Source organism: Centrocercus urophasianus, unplaced genomic scaffold, assembly GCF_019232065.1.
Source record: "Centrocercus urophasianus isolate 14NV4802_14NV808 unplaced genomic scaffold, USGS_Curo_1.0 seq_10, whole genome shotgun sequence".
In the NCBI taxonomy this organism is placed as follows: domain Eukaryota; kingdom Metazoa; phylum Chordata; class Aves; order Galliformes; family Phasianidae; genus Centrocercus; species Centrocercus urophasianus.
This window is the reverse complement of record NW_024884142.1, coordinates 68,981,077-68,994,089: the sequence shown is the minus strand read 5'-3', so window position 1 is coordinate 68,994,089 and position 13,013 is coordinate 68,981,077. Positions and strand designations below refer to the sequence as shown.

Below are 13,013 nucleotides of genomic sequence, written 5' to 3'. Positions count from 1 at the left end.
CAGTATGTCAGAAAAGAAACTGGAAAAACTTGCAGACCGAGAGGTGAAAAATGAACAAGGAATTAGAAAATATGAGCCTGGCTTTAAACAACAATATTTCTGGTCCACACTGTAGGACCTCCATCAGTTATTCTCTTATCACTTCTTTCTTACCATCACCTATGTATAAATGGAGATTAGTAGTTTATTCCTCTTCCATTTAAGTGCACATACACAAACTAGACAGGACAGACAGGAAAGCAGCCTAGAGGAGTATGGCTTCCTGCAACAATCAAAAAGCAAGATCTCTGGGCTCTGCTGTAATACCAAGTGAACTCAGAAACACCTACCTGAAAATATATTTTGAATTTAAAAAAAAAATGTAAAAAAATCACTGTTCAGCATTTGCTGGTAGAACAAGCAAATGTCTTAGAGTATAAGTGCTGAAGGTTAAAAATATTAATAGCTCCTCTCTTCCAAACAGCAAAGTGAACAGCAATTCAAGTCGGAACAAAAGCTAAGTATGTATTTCTAGCTTCACTTTACCTATCTTTTTCAAGTTCAAATACATCACCTTGACTAAAATTAGGAAATACTTTTTTTCCCTGACTGTAACAGTTTTCACAGTCCTTTTCTCTGCATTGCCATAACTCACCTATAGTTCATAAAATATAAATAAGACACCAACACCATTCTATTTAGGAACATGGTTTTCAACCCAGTGTGCCAGTTCTGTCTCACATTTTACTGATGCTAGTTTTTCACAGAATCATGAGTTGCTTCTCACATATTAATCTTTCTGCAGCGCTCATTTTCAAAGCCCATTTATCTTATGACCAGTCTCACCTCTTCTGATTTTCAGGTTCTCCATGCTTTAACCAAGTTAGGGTAAGAGAAGAAGCAAAAGCACATTTTAGACAGTCATAATTTATTATAACAAACCCAAATATATTTCACAAGGTGGTGGCTCAGGCAAGAGAATCTAGGTCATACATTTTTCTATTAGCTAATGGGCATAATTAAGTTACCCATTCTTAAGGATTACAGGATGTTATGAGACTGGGAGAGTTAATTGACAAATGGTAACTGTATCTCACTGATGCAATGGCTTGAATATTTAGTAAACTATGTTGCAATGAGTTGTTGCCAAAAGATATTCAATGTCAGCTAAAGTATTGCATGGAGAGTCATTTGATAACTAGAAAATGCACCTAATTTTCCTGTTCACTGTAAGCCTCTGTCAGAGAACCCTGAATTCTAATTTTCCTTCTGTAGCAAGTGGGGGGAAAAAAAAGAATAAAAATAAAACAAAGTACATGTCCATGTATATGCTTTCTTCCATAAAGTGTGCAGGAGTAGTAGTGAAACATAATGAAAACATTATATGTGACATGCTGACGTCTATTTTTCTTGGCTAAACATTTCCTGTCTCTAGAAGAATATCCCCATATTTTTGAAAGCTTCATTAATATTTGACAAAGTTGCTTAAATGCTTTCTGGTTTCATAATTAAAAAGGCTGCTGCTATAAGGAAAAAGCTCACTACTGGGGAACTGGGAATCAGGAGCTTTCAATACCAAACAGCTAACAATCATTTGAGTACGAGTTGAACTGGACATATAAAAGGCAAAATGTACAATTTTTTTTCTAAGTACATCATTTGGGGGCATTAGGATAAAAGAATAAACATTAACAAGTGGGAATGTACACATTACACATTGATAAAAGCAACAAATGTTCTTTCTAAGCATGAAAGAAGCAGAAAGAACCACTATGGATGCAAACTATTGGAGACCGAGGCATCTTTACTTAAAGATCCCACAATAATTTTTAAAATGAAGCCATAAGTTTCTAAGTGCTAGCACAGTCAGTCTACTTTTCCAGTTAGCTATTCCTATAACAGCACATTTTACAAAAGCTGCTCTCAGTAAAAATGCATTGCCCAACATTGCCTGCATATCCATTGTATTCTTTTCTGCATTTTAAGACTTTACAAACAATATCTGAGAATATATTTCCGTTGCGTGATAAAATGTCACTGATGTCTTATCTCCCATAGGTAGAGCTAAGGATAAAGATGAATCGCAGCTTGGCTGAGCTTGGAAGGTGTCTCTGGAGGCCATCTGGTACAACCTCCAGCACAGACACCACATCCACGTGTAACACGAAGATCTCCACAACCAGATTCCACACACAAAAGAGCACTGATTGTGTTAAACATTCAATTTTAATTGGAAACAAATCAAAATGATAACACAATCTAGGATTTCTGAAAGCAGTCAAATCTAATATGCAGATACTATCAGCAGTGGGGAAAGAAAGCCTTGATCTCTGTTTTTTTTCCTTATGCTTTTTCCCCCTCCAATGCTCATTAAGATTTTTTTTTAAAGTTGCCTACAGACATATAAAAGTAATTATAATATTTCCTACACTAGAGAGGATCTGATGCATCTTCATACTACCTATTAAAATCTATGCTTGAAAACCTGCCTCAAAAAATACTTCATTTGTTTCCTAGAATGAAAAATATGAAATGTCAAAATACGTATGTAAATTCAATTTCAGAATTTGTACAGATAACTTATCTGGACTGAAAAGAAAATTGAAAAAAAAAAACAACCCAAATCATTTTATTAACTGATAATGCTTTCTGTTTTTCAGTATTTAGTGGTCATGGCACCAAACCTGCTGGAGGTCAAGGAATGTCTGAACAGCATTCTCAGACACAGGGTTTGGATCTCGGATGTGCTAGAGTGGAATCAGGAGTTGGGCTCAATGATCCCTGGGTTCCCTCCCAACTCAGGATATTCCACGATCCTATCACGAAAAAACACAAGCCAGCAACAAAACCCAATGCTCCTTTTTTCTTTGACGTATCAGCTTTCATCTTAAGTATTAAATCTGGTTTAATACTGGTATCCTTTTTTCAGAGAAGTATCTTTATATAAATACAATTAGTACAAGGGGTTTTTTTTAGCAGCATGTCACTGCTACTGTAGAATGTATTTTGTTCTATTAAATTGGAGATATGACTGATGCATTCAACTTGTCAAATAAACAAACAAATAAATAAATAAAGGCTAGAGTCAAAACTCTGAAATTAAATTCAACACAAAAAAGCTTGCTGTATTTCCATGTAAGTAGTACTCAGCTTTGGAGGAAAAAAATAAAATTGTGTGAACAATACATCACTGAAAGGAACACAGAAAAAAACAGAGAAGGCATTGAACCCTGTTTGCACCGCCTAAACAAAAGATGTTTTTTCAGGCACTGCCCAAGACTGTCTATGAAGAGCAATTCTTCAAATGAAAGCACCAAAGTTATCTCATTCATGTACTCAGAAGTGCCACAGAAAATACTCTAAGACCTAATGGAGAGCTTAGCACAGGAAACAACCATCCAGAACAACAAAATTGGCTGCAAGAGATGGAAAAAACTCCAGGTGGGAGAAGTGTTAAGGAACAGACATTAAAAAAAAATAACAACTCTGCAAAAAAATGTTGCTTTAACTATCATCTAAGGACAACTGTCTAGTTTGTTTTTAATAAGACTAGTAGTCTCTACATTAAAAAACGTAACTAGTAGTATTTAAAATATTTACTGGACAGAGGAGCAACTGAAGGAACTGGGGCTGTTTAGTCTCAGGAAGAGGAGGCTGAGTCTTCACCTTATTGCTCTCTTCCAATATCTGAAAGGTGCTTACAGCGAGAGAGGGGTTGGTCTCTTCGCAATGGTGACAGGACGAGGGGAAATGGCCTCAAGTTGTGCCAAGGTAAGTTTAGGTTGCATATCAGGAAACATTTTTTTACAGAAGGGGTTGTTAAGCACTGGAATAAGGCTCCCCAAGGAGGTGATTGAGTCACCATCCCCGGATGTGTTTAAAAACTGTTTGGATGCGGTGCTCAGGGACATGATTTAGTGGAGGGTTGTAAGAGTTAGGGTGGTATGGTTAGGTTGTGATTGCACTCGATGAGCTTTAAGGTCTTTTCCAACCTGAGCAATTCTATGATTCTATGATTTTGACAGATTGATTAAAAAAAATCCTCCTTCAAAAACACTGATTTGCACTCACCAGATTATTTGATAATATTGAAGCATCCTAGCTAGAACTGATTCTTTCTGGCCATTCAAACAGCAGTGCTCATGACACAGACAGAGCAGAAGGCTCACAGGACATTCATGCCGTGACCACCATAATTGATATGACTACAATAGCACAACTCACTCTGCAGCAGAAAATACCTTTCTGGGATAACTTTTGAACATAAATTCTATTACCTCCTGAGTATTTTGAAGTTCATTTGAAATAGTTTCAAGTGAAAGTTTACATAGTAACCTAATAAACCCACCGCACAAATATCACCCTCCTAACTCCACATTACACACAATGGTAAAGACTTTAATTATACAAAGTCTTAGACTAATCAGGAAAATCCCTGCTACAAGGCCTTTAGTACTTCCATCAGAAATCCCTCTAGTGGGCTCTAGGACAACCTATTTCTCAGTCACACTTTTTGTCTGGCTTTCTGCCCTCTGGCTATTGTAGTTGGCTTGCTGAATGCTTGGACTTCCCTACAAACCAGTCTCCTGAGGCAACTCTCTTTACAACAAAGGACACCGCAATGAAGAGTAACTGGTAATCTTTGAGAACTTATACACCCTTTCATCTCAGTGAATAAGGCCATAAAACGATTCTTCTGATCTCCAGAATGGATGGTATTAACCTCCTGCCACATATCAGCCTGCATCCAAGAAGAACTGTTGCAATGCATCAGACAGGATCCACATAAAGTCAAGGACTGCACTTCAGGAACACTGCATATCAAAAACATTAAAGATGCCTGCATATCAAAAACATTAAAGGTGCTAAATGCTACCTGAAATTTCAGAATCCCAATTACACAAATGACGTGAACTTGTACAAAAATCTCAAACTACGCAATTAAGACTGGAAAAGAATTAGGTTCATCAGCTCATGGAGCAATAAATCCATTCAGTCCACAATGAATCATAAAGCTACTGGGACCAATGTGAGAAAAAGAGAGGGAAACGAAACAGCCAATAGAAAGCCGTGTTCTGAAGTGATTTAAAAACCACAGTGGATCCAGTGTGAAGCAATCCAGTCCTTCTATATTATGAGCTCCTGTAAACAGTCCAAGATGCAAGATTCTTGAGAAAGGCCCTTTAAAGTTACATGAAATTTAAAGCCATCACCTACAGCCTCCAGATAGCTTTGTACAAAGGCATGCTTTGAACTCTACATATTAACAGTTTATGAGCTCATAACGACTATGAAGATGTACCTTTAGATATACAACAGTTCCCAAGCAACTCCAACAGATTTTCTAGTTGACAGAAAGTGAAATTTCAGTGGAACAGTTTAAATGCACAAAAAACCTAAGACAAAATTTAAAAAAAAAAAAATTGGATTTGTGTTGCAAAATGCTACAAAAGCATATTTTAATGAAAAGCCTGGTCTGAATCAAAAAAAAAGAACCAAACTTACTAAACCACACACACAAAAGAAATATTAAATATGTTAAAGCTTGGAGAACATAGGGAAAGAAAGCACTACTTGAACTTCAAAGGTTTTTGGCTTTTCCTGCTGTCACAGCCTAAGAAAGATGAGAACAACCTATTTTGAAGGCAGTTCAGGCAGCTCAATGTAACCACTGTAAACATATATTCCCACACGCCCCAGCAGGATGCAGTTTGAACAGAGCAAGTTGCATACTCTGGAAGTTAAACACATTAACACATCTCCTTAGATGAGAACGAACACAAAAAATCTGCCTTCTCCACTGCCCGCATGCCACCCATTAAGCTTTACAGTGATTCAAGGGGCCAGTACTAACTGAGCATCAACGCCTAAAATGAAAAGGCAAGTCAGGCATGGCACAGTTAAAGAACAAAATAGGCTTGGGGTGGAGTGGCTGAAAGCTGCATGGAAGAAAAGAACCTGGATACATTTGTCAACAGCTGGTTGAATGCAAGCCAGCAGTATGGTCAGGTGGCCAAGACCAATGGCTTGTATCAGAAATAGTGTTGCCAGCAGGAGCAAATAAGTGATCATCTCTCTGTACTCAGCTCTGGGGAAGCCACACCTTGGGCGCTGTGCATTCAGTACTGGGTCCCTCATTAAAAGAAAGACACTGAGGCCCTGGAGCACGTCCAGAGAACGGCAACAAAGCAAAGCGGTCTGGAGCACAAGTCTTATGGGGAACAGCTGAGTGAGCTGAGCTTGTTTAGTATGGAGGAGGCTCAGGGGCAACCTTATTGCTTTCAGCAACTGCCTCAAGGGAGGTTGTGGTGCGGTAGGGGTTGGCCCCTTCTCCCAGAGTAACTAATGATAGGACTAGAGGGAATGGCTTCAAATTGCACCAGAGAAGATTCACGTTGGACATCAGGAAAATTTTATTCTCAGAAAGAGTAGTAATGCATTGGGACAGGCTGCCCAGGGAGGTGGCGGAGTCACTGTCCTTGGAGGTGTTTGGTATCATGTGGACGAGGCACTGAGAGACACAGTTGGTGGGATGACAGGGATGGGTTGGTAGCTGACTAGATGACCCGACAGGTCTTTATCAACCTTAACGATTCTGTGAAGTTCATTACAAAGCACCTCAGAAACCAACACCAAGAGAGCCGCAACTTGTTAAAAACAGCCCGTGTGATCGCACAGGGCCACAGTTTACCAGACGCAGTACTTTCGGGCTCGTTCTAATTTCACTACAAGTTCCGAATCCCGCAAGCACTTGATGAAAACCTCAAAGCTCAGGAAAGACACCTCGGGCCGTTAGCAGCGGAGCGGCGCACTGCCGCAGCGCGTCCGACCACTGGCGGGCGCCCACCCGGTGCCGGCCCGGGCAGCAGCAGCCCTCCTCACCCGCCCACAGCTCCGCGGGCCGCGCTCACCTCGGAGCTGCCTCTGGTATCGCTGCAGAGATTCCTCCAGGGCGGGCTGCCCACGAGGCGCCCGCATCGAGACGCCACCGACCGCCGAAAAGGGCGCGCACCGAACCTCCCGGCGCCACCCCGCGGCACTTCGGCCCGCGCCGCCTCCCCAGCTCCCGGAGGAGCCGCTACGCCGCTACCTTCCGTTGCTACAACGCCAACTACCAACCACAGCCGAGCGCCCGAGCTGTGCCACGCCCCCAGCTACACGGCGCGTGGGGAGACCGCGGCGCCAACCACAGCTCCCAGCAAACGGTGCGCGGCGCAGAGCGCGCTGGGAGGTGTAGTCCCCTCCGCGCACTCAACTGGCAGCGGGAGGAGGATACGCACCGCTTCTCTTTTCCCCTTTGTTGTGGCTCGCAACGGCCTTCGCGCCTGCGTACTGTGCACGCCTTCCGCCTACGTCCCCGCTCCCGCAGTGGCTGAGCACAGCGCAGGTCCCGGTACGGCCGAGGGGGCGGATCCACGTTCGCCTCCCACTGCCGCGAGTTGCGGCGCGAGTGGAGCGCCCATCGCGCTATTGTCTGAAGTCGGCGCAAGCGCAGCTCCGACCCCGCGGCTCGGCCCTCTGCGCCTGCGCGGCGCCGTCCGCCCTCCCCCCCCGCATTGTGTGAGCCCGGGCGGCGCCTGCGCAGCGCCGTGCCCGCTCTGCCCGTTAGCCGCTATGTGCAGGGAATAACGTTGCCGCGGTTGCCGGAGGAACGCGGAACGGAACGTCCCGCCCCGCCCTGCGGGGCCGCCGGTTCAACGAGCACCCGGCGCCACTACTACCAGCAGCGGGTCGACCCCGTGGCGCGGAGAGCCTCCTCGGAGGGGTGAGTGGGGACTTGAAGGAGAAGTGGGGCTGGAGAAGCCCATTGTGTCAGCGGGCGTCGGGCGGGCTGTGCCCCGCAGCGCGGATCCGGTCGTAGCCGCGCTCCCCGCGGGGCCCAGAGGCCGCCCCGCGCCCCCGCCTCCATCCGCCCTCGGCAGCGCGGCGGGAGGCGTGGGGCAGCGGTGGGGCGGGCTGCGGTGCCTCCCCTCTGGCCCGCGCCGCCGGCACACCCCTGAACCGCCGCTGCGCCTCCCTCGGGGTCCGAACGCACCCCCGGCGGCGGTCATTTGACGGACGGCGTTGCCCGGCGAGACGGGGCGACTGATGGAGAACGGCCGCCTGCACCTTCTTCCCATTGTGCGCGCCCGACGAGGAGTGTCCTCCGCTCCGCGCCGTCCTCCCGCGCCTCCTCACTTCTCCCTGCGGAGAAGCGCGGCATAGCCGCCCTTCGCTGTGTTTCTGTGCGGGCGGTTATGGCCCTATCCGGGTGAACTGCGCGACTGACAAAGCGTGGCGCAGCGCCGTGCTGCCCGTTACGGTGTCACGCGGGGAACGGGCTGTGGGTGCGATGCTGCCGAATGGGAGACAAAAAGAGCAGCCCCCTTGTGACGGGCTGGGGAACACAGATAGCATCCCCGACTCGACGGTTTGAAGGTGTTCTCTTCGTTGCGAATTTAATCATCTGAGGGGTTTGCGGGACGAAAGCGTGCTGCTTGCACCGTGGTGGGCACGGCCTTCCGAATGCCGCTCGAGGCTCTGACAGTGCTCCTGGCCCGGCGCTCGCCCGTGTGGGATGGGGCGCCTTGTGCAAACTGAGCCGAGGCATGAGCACATATGCCGTGATTTCCTGTGGTTGATTTCCTCTGGGAATGGCTGTCCAGATGCTGAGGAGCCCATCCTGAGCTGTCCTGAACTCCCATGTCACCATGGGAGCTGCTCAACTTCAAATTTTATTTAGCAAAATTTTTGTCTGAAAGGGGTCATGAAGCCTGACTGAATGGGGAGAAGGGTATGGCTGAAGATGCACAGAAATCTATCAAAAGCAAAGCCATGAGGTGTTATTGTGGTTTTTTTCTCCTCTCATTTCTCAACTACTTAGAAGTTATTTGTAAAGGATCAGGTACAAATATTTTCTCACCTTTTAAGAGAAATACTGTGGCATGTAAGTAGTTACCAAACTTCCTTTCTCATGGTAGTGCAGGTATTTCTTTGACATCTGTTCAAGATGTTTTGCAGGTGCTGCCTGCCTCCCTTATCTGGTCATGCTGGGCTTTGCAAATCAGAACAGTTTCTCGCTATCTTGTGCCTCCAGACTGTGAGAGACATGGCAAAAAAGATTTTAGCAGTTCTTTTGTAACATACAAGCTCGAAAAGAACCAAGTTATGAAAGTGAACTGCAGAAGTTGATGTACTCTTGGGGTTGAAAACTGGGAGCTTCCCTGAGTGACAAGAGCCTAACCTAAAACATGAGTAGCTGCACAAACTGATTTTGAAGTTCCATTTCTAGTTTTTTGCAAACACAGGCAGAAAGGGCTTAATGTGAATGGATGCCACAACGTCTCCTTGGGTCCCTAAAGAGAACTATTGCAGTGTCAGCACTGCTGGCTCTGCAGGCAGAATGACCCTGGAGTAAAACAGACTAGTTTTACTTAAACCAGAAGGCCAATAGAATCTGAAATTCTGCTTTCCCAGTAGAAGATGTTGGACAGGAGAACCAGGCATTGAGTCTCTTTGGATAGATTCTGTCTGCATCTAACGTCTGTGAGCTGTTCTCTGTAGGACACGCTCCTTGTTGTGGTAAATATTAGCATGGCTGAGACCAGGAAACTGCAGATGAGGGAAGAAAGTCCTTTGTCTCTAAGGGATGGAGCTTCTGTCTGCTGAAGTTAGGTGCGTGTCTGTTCTACAGCGTCCTGTGACTGTGCCAAGTGAGCCTGGGAGGTGTCTCTTGCTGCCTGCCAAGTTTATAATGCTCTTACAGAGCACCTGCGCTCCTTCTGGTCCTCTGTTTGTTGTTGTATCTTGCATTGTCATGTTCCTTGAACATCTTCAATGGAGTGGTGTACAGATAGCAACTTCCTTCTGTGTGCAGTGCTCATGCTCCTCTGGGTCAGAGTCTGTGCACTGTGCTGAATGCGGCGGTTGTCCTGGGAAAAATAGAGCATGATCACATGGCTTGAATGGTAAGGTATAATGTATGCAAACAAGGCTGAGAGGAAAGCACAAACTACTTAATTAATCAGCTCTGTGAATGTCTGTTTTGTAGACACAACAAAATATTAAAATTACAAATGTTTGGTTCATTTTTATAATTTAGTTTCTTCCACTGTCCTCTTAAAGCTGGGAGGCTGTTTTTATTTTAGAGATGCATTTATAGTTAGGGGTCTTAAGAAACTTTTATTTCAAATTTTGTTTGATCTTCAAAAAAATATATATATATTTTAAATTAACGTGTTTTGTTCTTTTTTTTTTTTTAATCACACATTATGTCAGAAGCAGTTTGTCCTAGAAACTTCAAATGAAACCATCAAAGATGGTTTAGTGGATTGCCCATGATTCTGAATTGCTTTGTTCAGTCTCTTAGGTGGTTGAGTCTTTTAAGATGAGGCAGAGTGGCACTTGCCCATCTCACAGTGGCTGTGAATGGAGCAGTCACACTCACCTGGTCCTCTTACACTGTGAAAAGTTGATTCACATGACTAATTCAGACAGTTTCTTTTCTTTTTGTTCTGTTTGAGCTTTTTTTTTTTTTTTTTTTTTTTTTTTTTTCCCCTTGGGTTAGCAAATTGAATTATTTTATGGTGTGGTCAGAGGAGTGCTGGAGCAAGTACACAGAGTGGGAACAGCAACATCAGGTCTGGAAGAAAATATTGCATTTTCTGGTAGCAGAGATCCATTTGGACTGCTCAGCTGTGCTCTCTGACAGTCTTCTGCTTGCTGCAGAATACTGCAGACAGGAAGGGAAATGTATAAATATCCAAGAAAACCACCAGGAGACTGGTTTTAGTTTTATCATTAGTCTTTGCTGTTCTTTATCTGTGAAAGGTTCACATCCACAATGTTCAGAACATGAAACTGGGTGAAAAATAATGTTTCTTTGAGTGTAGGTATGCAAAGAGAATTGGAATGAGATAGTGGTTCTGCTAAGTGATGTGGCCTTTGCGTAAGAAAGTTGTGAAGAAGCATGTGGTTTTTCTTTTCTTTAAAATTGTATTAAAATGCTATATGTGAAGAATGTGCTTTTACTAATTCAAAACAGAAACATCTTTCATTTCATCCTCTGAATAGAATACTCAGTAAAATAGGGTAGCTTTTTTCCTATGTGCGTCTGAGATATCAACTTTGTTTCTGCTCATTTAGTCCCTGTAGAAATGGCTATTGAAAAACAGGCTTCCCGTCAGCTAGGTGCTATTCAGAGCTCCATCCCCACCCACTGGTGCGCCTCACAAGCTGACTCACCGCCAACAGCTGCAGTCTTCTTATAAAGGTCTAGCTTCTTCAATTTGTTCTGCTGTATTTGTGGCAAGAATTGGTGTTCTTGTAACAGGTTCCTTTGTCTACTTCTTTCCAATCTTGTGAACTAAAATCTTATTTTCTGAACTTCTCCGTGAAACTAAGATGATTGATATAAGAAGAGTCTGCTAAAGCCTATGTGATGAACTTTCCAGATTTGGTATTATTTCATATATCATTCCTGAAATTCTGGTTCTGTTCCTTTAAAGTTTCTTTCAGAAAGTACAGCGATTATTGATCTTTTCAGAGAAATAGGAAGAGAAGTGATACCACTCCCTGGTGTTTCCGTGATCATCTTTGTGCACAGGGTATTTTGCTGGTCTTCAGCTGTGGTTCTGTATGAAGAAAGAGCTGAACTTGCAATCAATCCATTAGCTAACCATTGTGGTCTGGAAGATGCAGTACAGTGAATGCATTAAATCAGATGTATTTAGAACTCATCCCTCAAAATGACACACTTACATAATTTTCTTAATGATCTTTCTGTTCAGCTGCAAATCCTCGGCTATCTAAGTAGGCATTCTCAGTAGGCCTTTTCAGCTATCTTTTATTTATTGTCTTGTTACATTTCAAGAATTGGAATAAAAATCCAAGAAGTCAACATGCCATATCTCTTCTGTTTTCCCACGAGCACACATTTTTCTTGCTTTCATTAATCTCATTTCTCACCCTCATCAACCACCAATGACATAATTGATAATTGAGCCTTAGGCCACTATCAGTGCAGGAATCTTGATGTCAGGAATTGTTACACTTAATTTTTGTATTTTAGTTTAATAGGTGAAAGATATAGTGAATAGTATTGCTGTTTAGTTTAACTTAATTTTTTTATTTTGTAATTTTCCTAAGAACATAAGAGTGGCCATGTTGGGTCATAATAGAGTTCAATCTAATGAGGGCTCCATGAAGAGCTGTAATCCAGTGCCTAGGGAGAGACAAGGAAGGTGTAGGCATGTATGATATCTTCTTCTAAAACGATGCTATGCGTTTTCTACTTGAGACTTTAGAGCCAGGTGTTGTTTCTATTAACTGTTACTCTTTCTACTTGATCTGCTTTTCTTCAGTATTGTCTTTTCTAGCAACATGTTAGAATTGTCCCTTTTTGTTTTTCAGACCTTTATTTTTCATAAACATTCAGCCTTATACTAGCTTAATTTGATAGCTAAAATCTTTCTTACCTCTTTTCATTATTGAAGATAGGCAAATGCATTTTTTTGAGGTTAATGAAGACTATGCTCACCCATCTCCTCTATATGTGATATATATATATATTTATATATATTTAATTGTGCTTGGTTTCAGAAAGGAATAATCACATAATACAGGGGTCAGACACTTCCTATGAGAATTACTCTTTTAGATGATTGTCAAAGCACAGTTCAAATTTTAGCTTATAAATTGGCTTTATAACTGACTCCTACAGATCTGTTTTGAATTGCAAGCAGAAAATATTGAGAACCCAGATCTTTGCTTGTTTAGCTTTTGGGTCCGCAGAATCTTGAAAAACAAACAAAAAAATCACACCAGAACTCGTTAATATAAGAATTATGGAATCACTTGAGAATTTTCTTGATGTAGATAATACCACCCTCTCTGATCCTTTTTTGTTTTGTTTTGTTTTTTTTTTGTTACTATTACAGTTCCTGCTGATAAACATAAGAAAACGCCTTTATTTTGGCTCAGTCTGCACCAACTTCAATCATTAGCAACTTCAGTAGAAGTTTGCTCAAAATCTGTCAGAATTTACATCTTCTTGT

General features: G+C 42.9%; 2 protein-coding genes across 8 annotated transcripts in view; one reads left to right on the top strand and one right to left on the bottom strand.

The window, feature by feature from the left end:
* The window catches only part of SDCCAG8 (SHH signaling and ciliogenesis regulator SDCCAG8), a 100,217-nt gene extending 93,224 nt beyond the window's left edge, over nt 1–6,993 (bottom strand). For all 3 annotated transcript variants that reach the window (XM_042811559.1, XM_042811569.1, XM_042811578.1), the window contains exon 1: nt 6,891–6,993. In XM_042811559.1, coding sequence (XP_042667493.1) covers nt 6,891–6,957 — 67 coding nt within the window. In that variant the 5' untranslated portion in view covers nt 6,958–6,993. The remainder of the gene's footprint in view (nt 1–6,890) is intronic.
* A 628-nt stretch (nt 6,994–7,621) lies between these two features.
* CEP170 (centrosomal protein 170) overlaps nt 7,622–13,013 on the top strand; it is an 87,546-nt gene continuing 82,154 nt past the window's right edge. For 3 of the 5 annotated variants that reach the window (XM_042811360.1, XM_042811353.1, XM_042811335.1), the window contains exon 1: nt 7,623–7,744. The gene's annotated coding sequence lies outside the window, so the exon portion shown is untranslated. Of the gene's footprint in view, nt 7,745–13,013 lie in introns of all 5 variants that reach the window. The other 2 variants (XM_042811366.1, XM_042811374.1) reach the window with 2 other exon arrangements.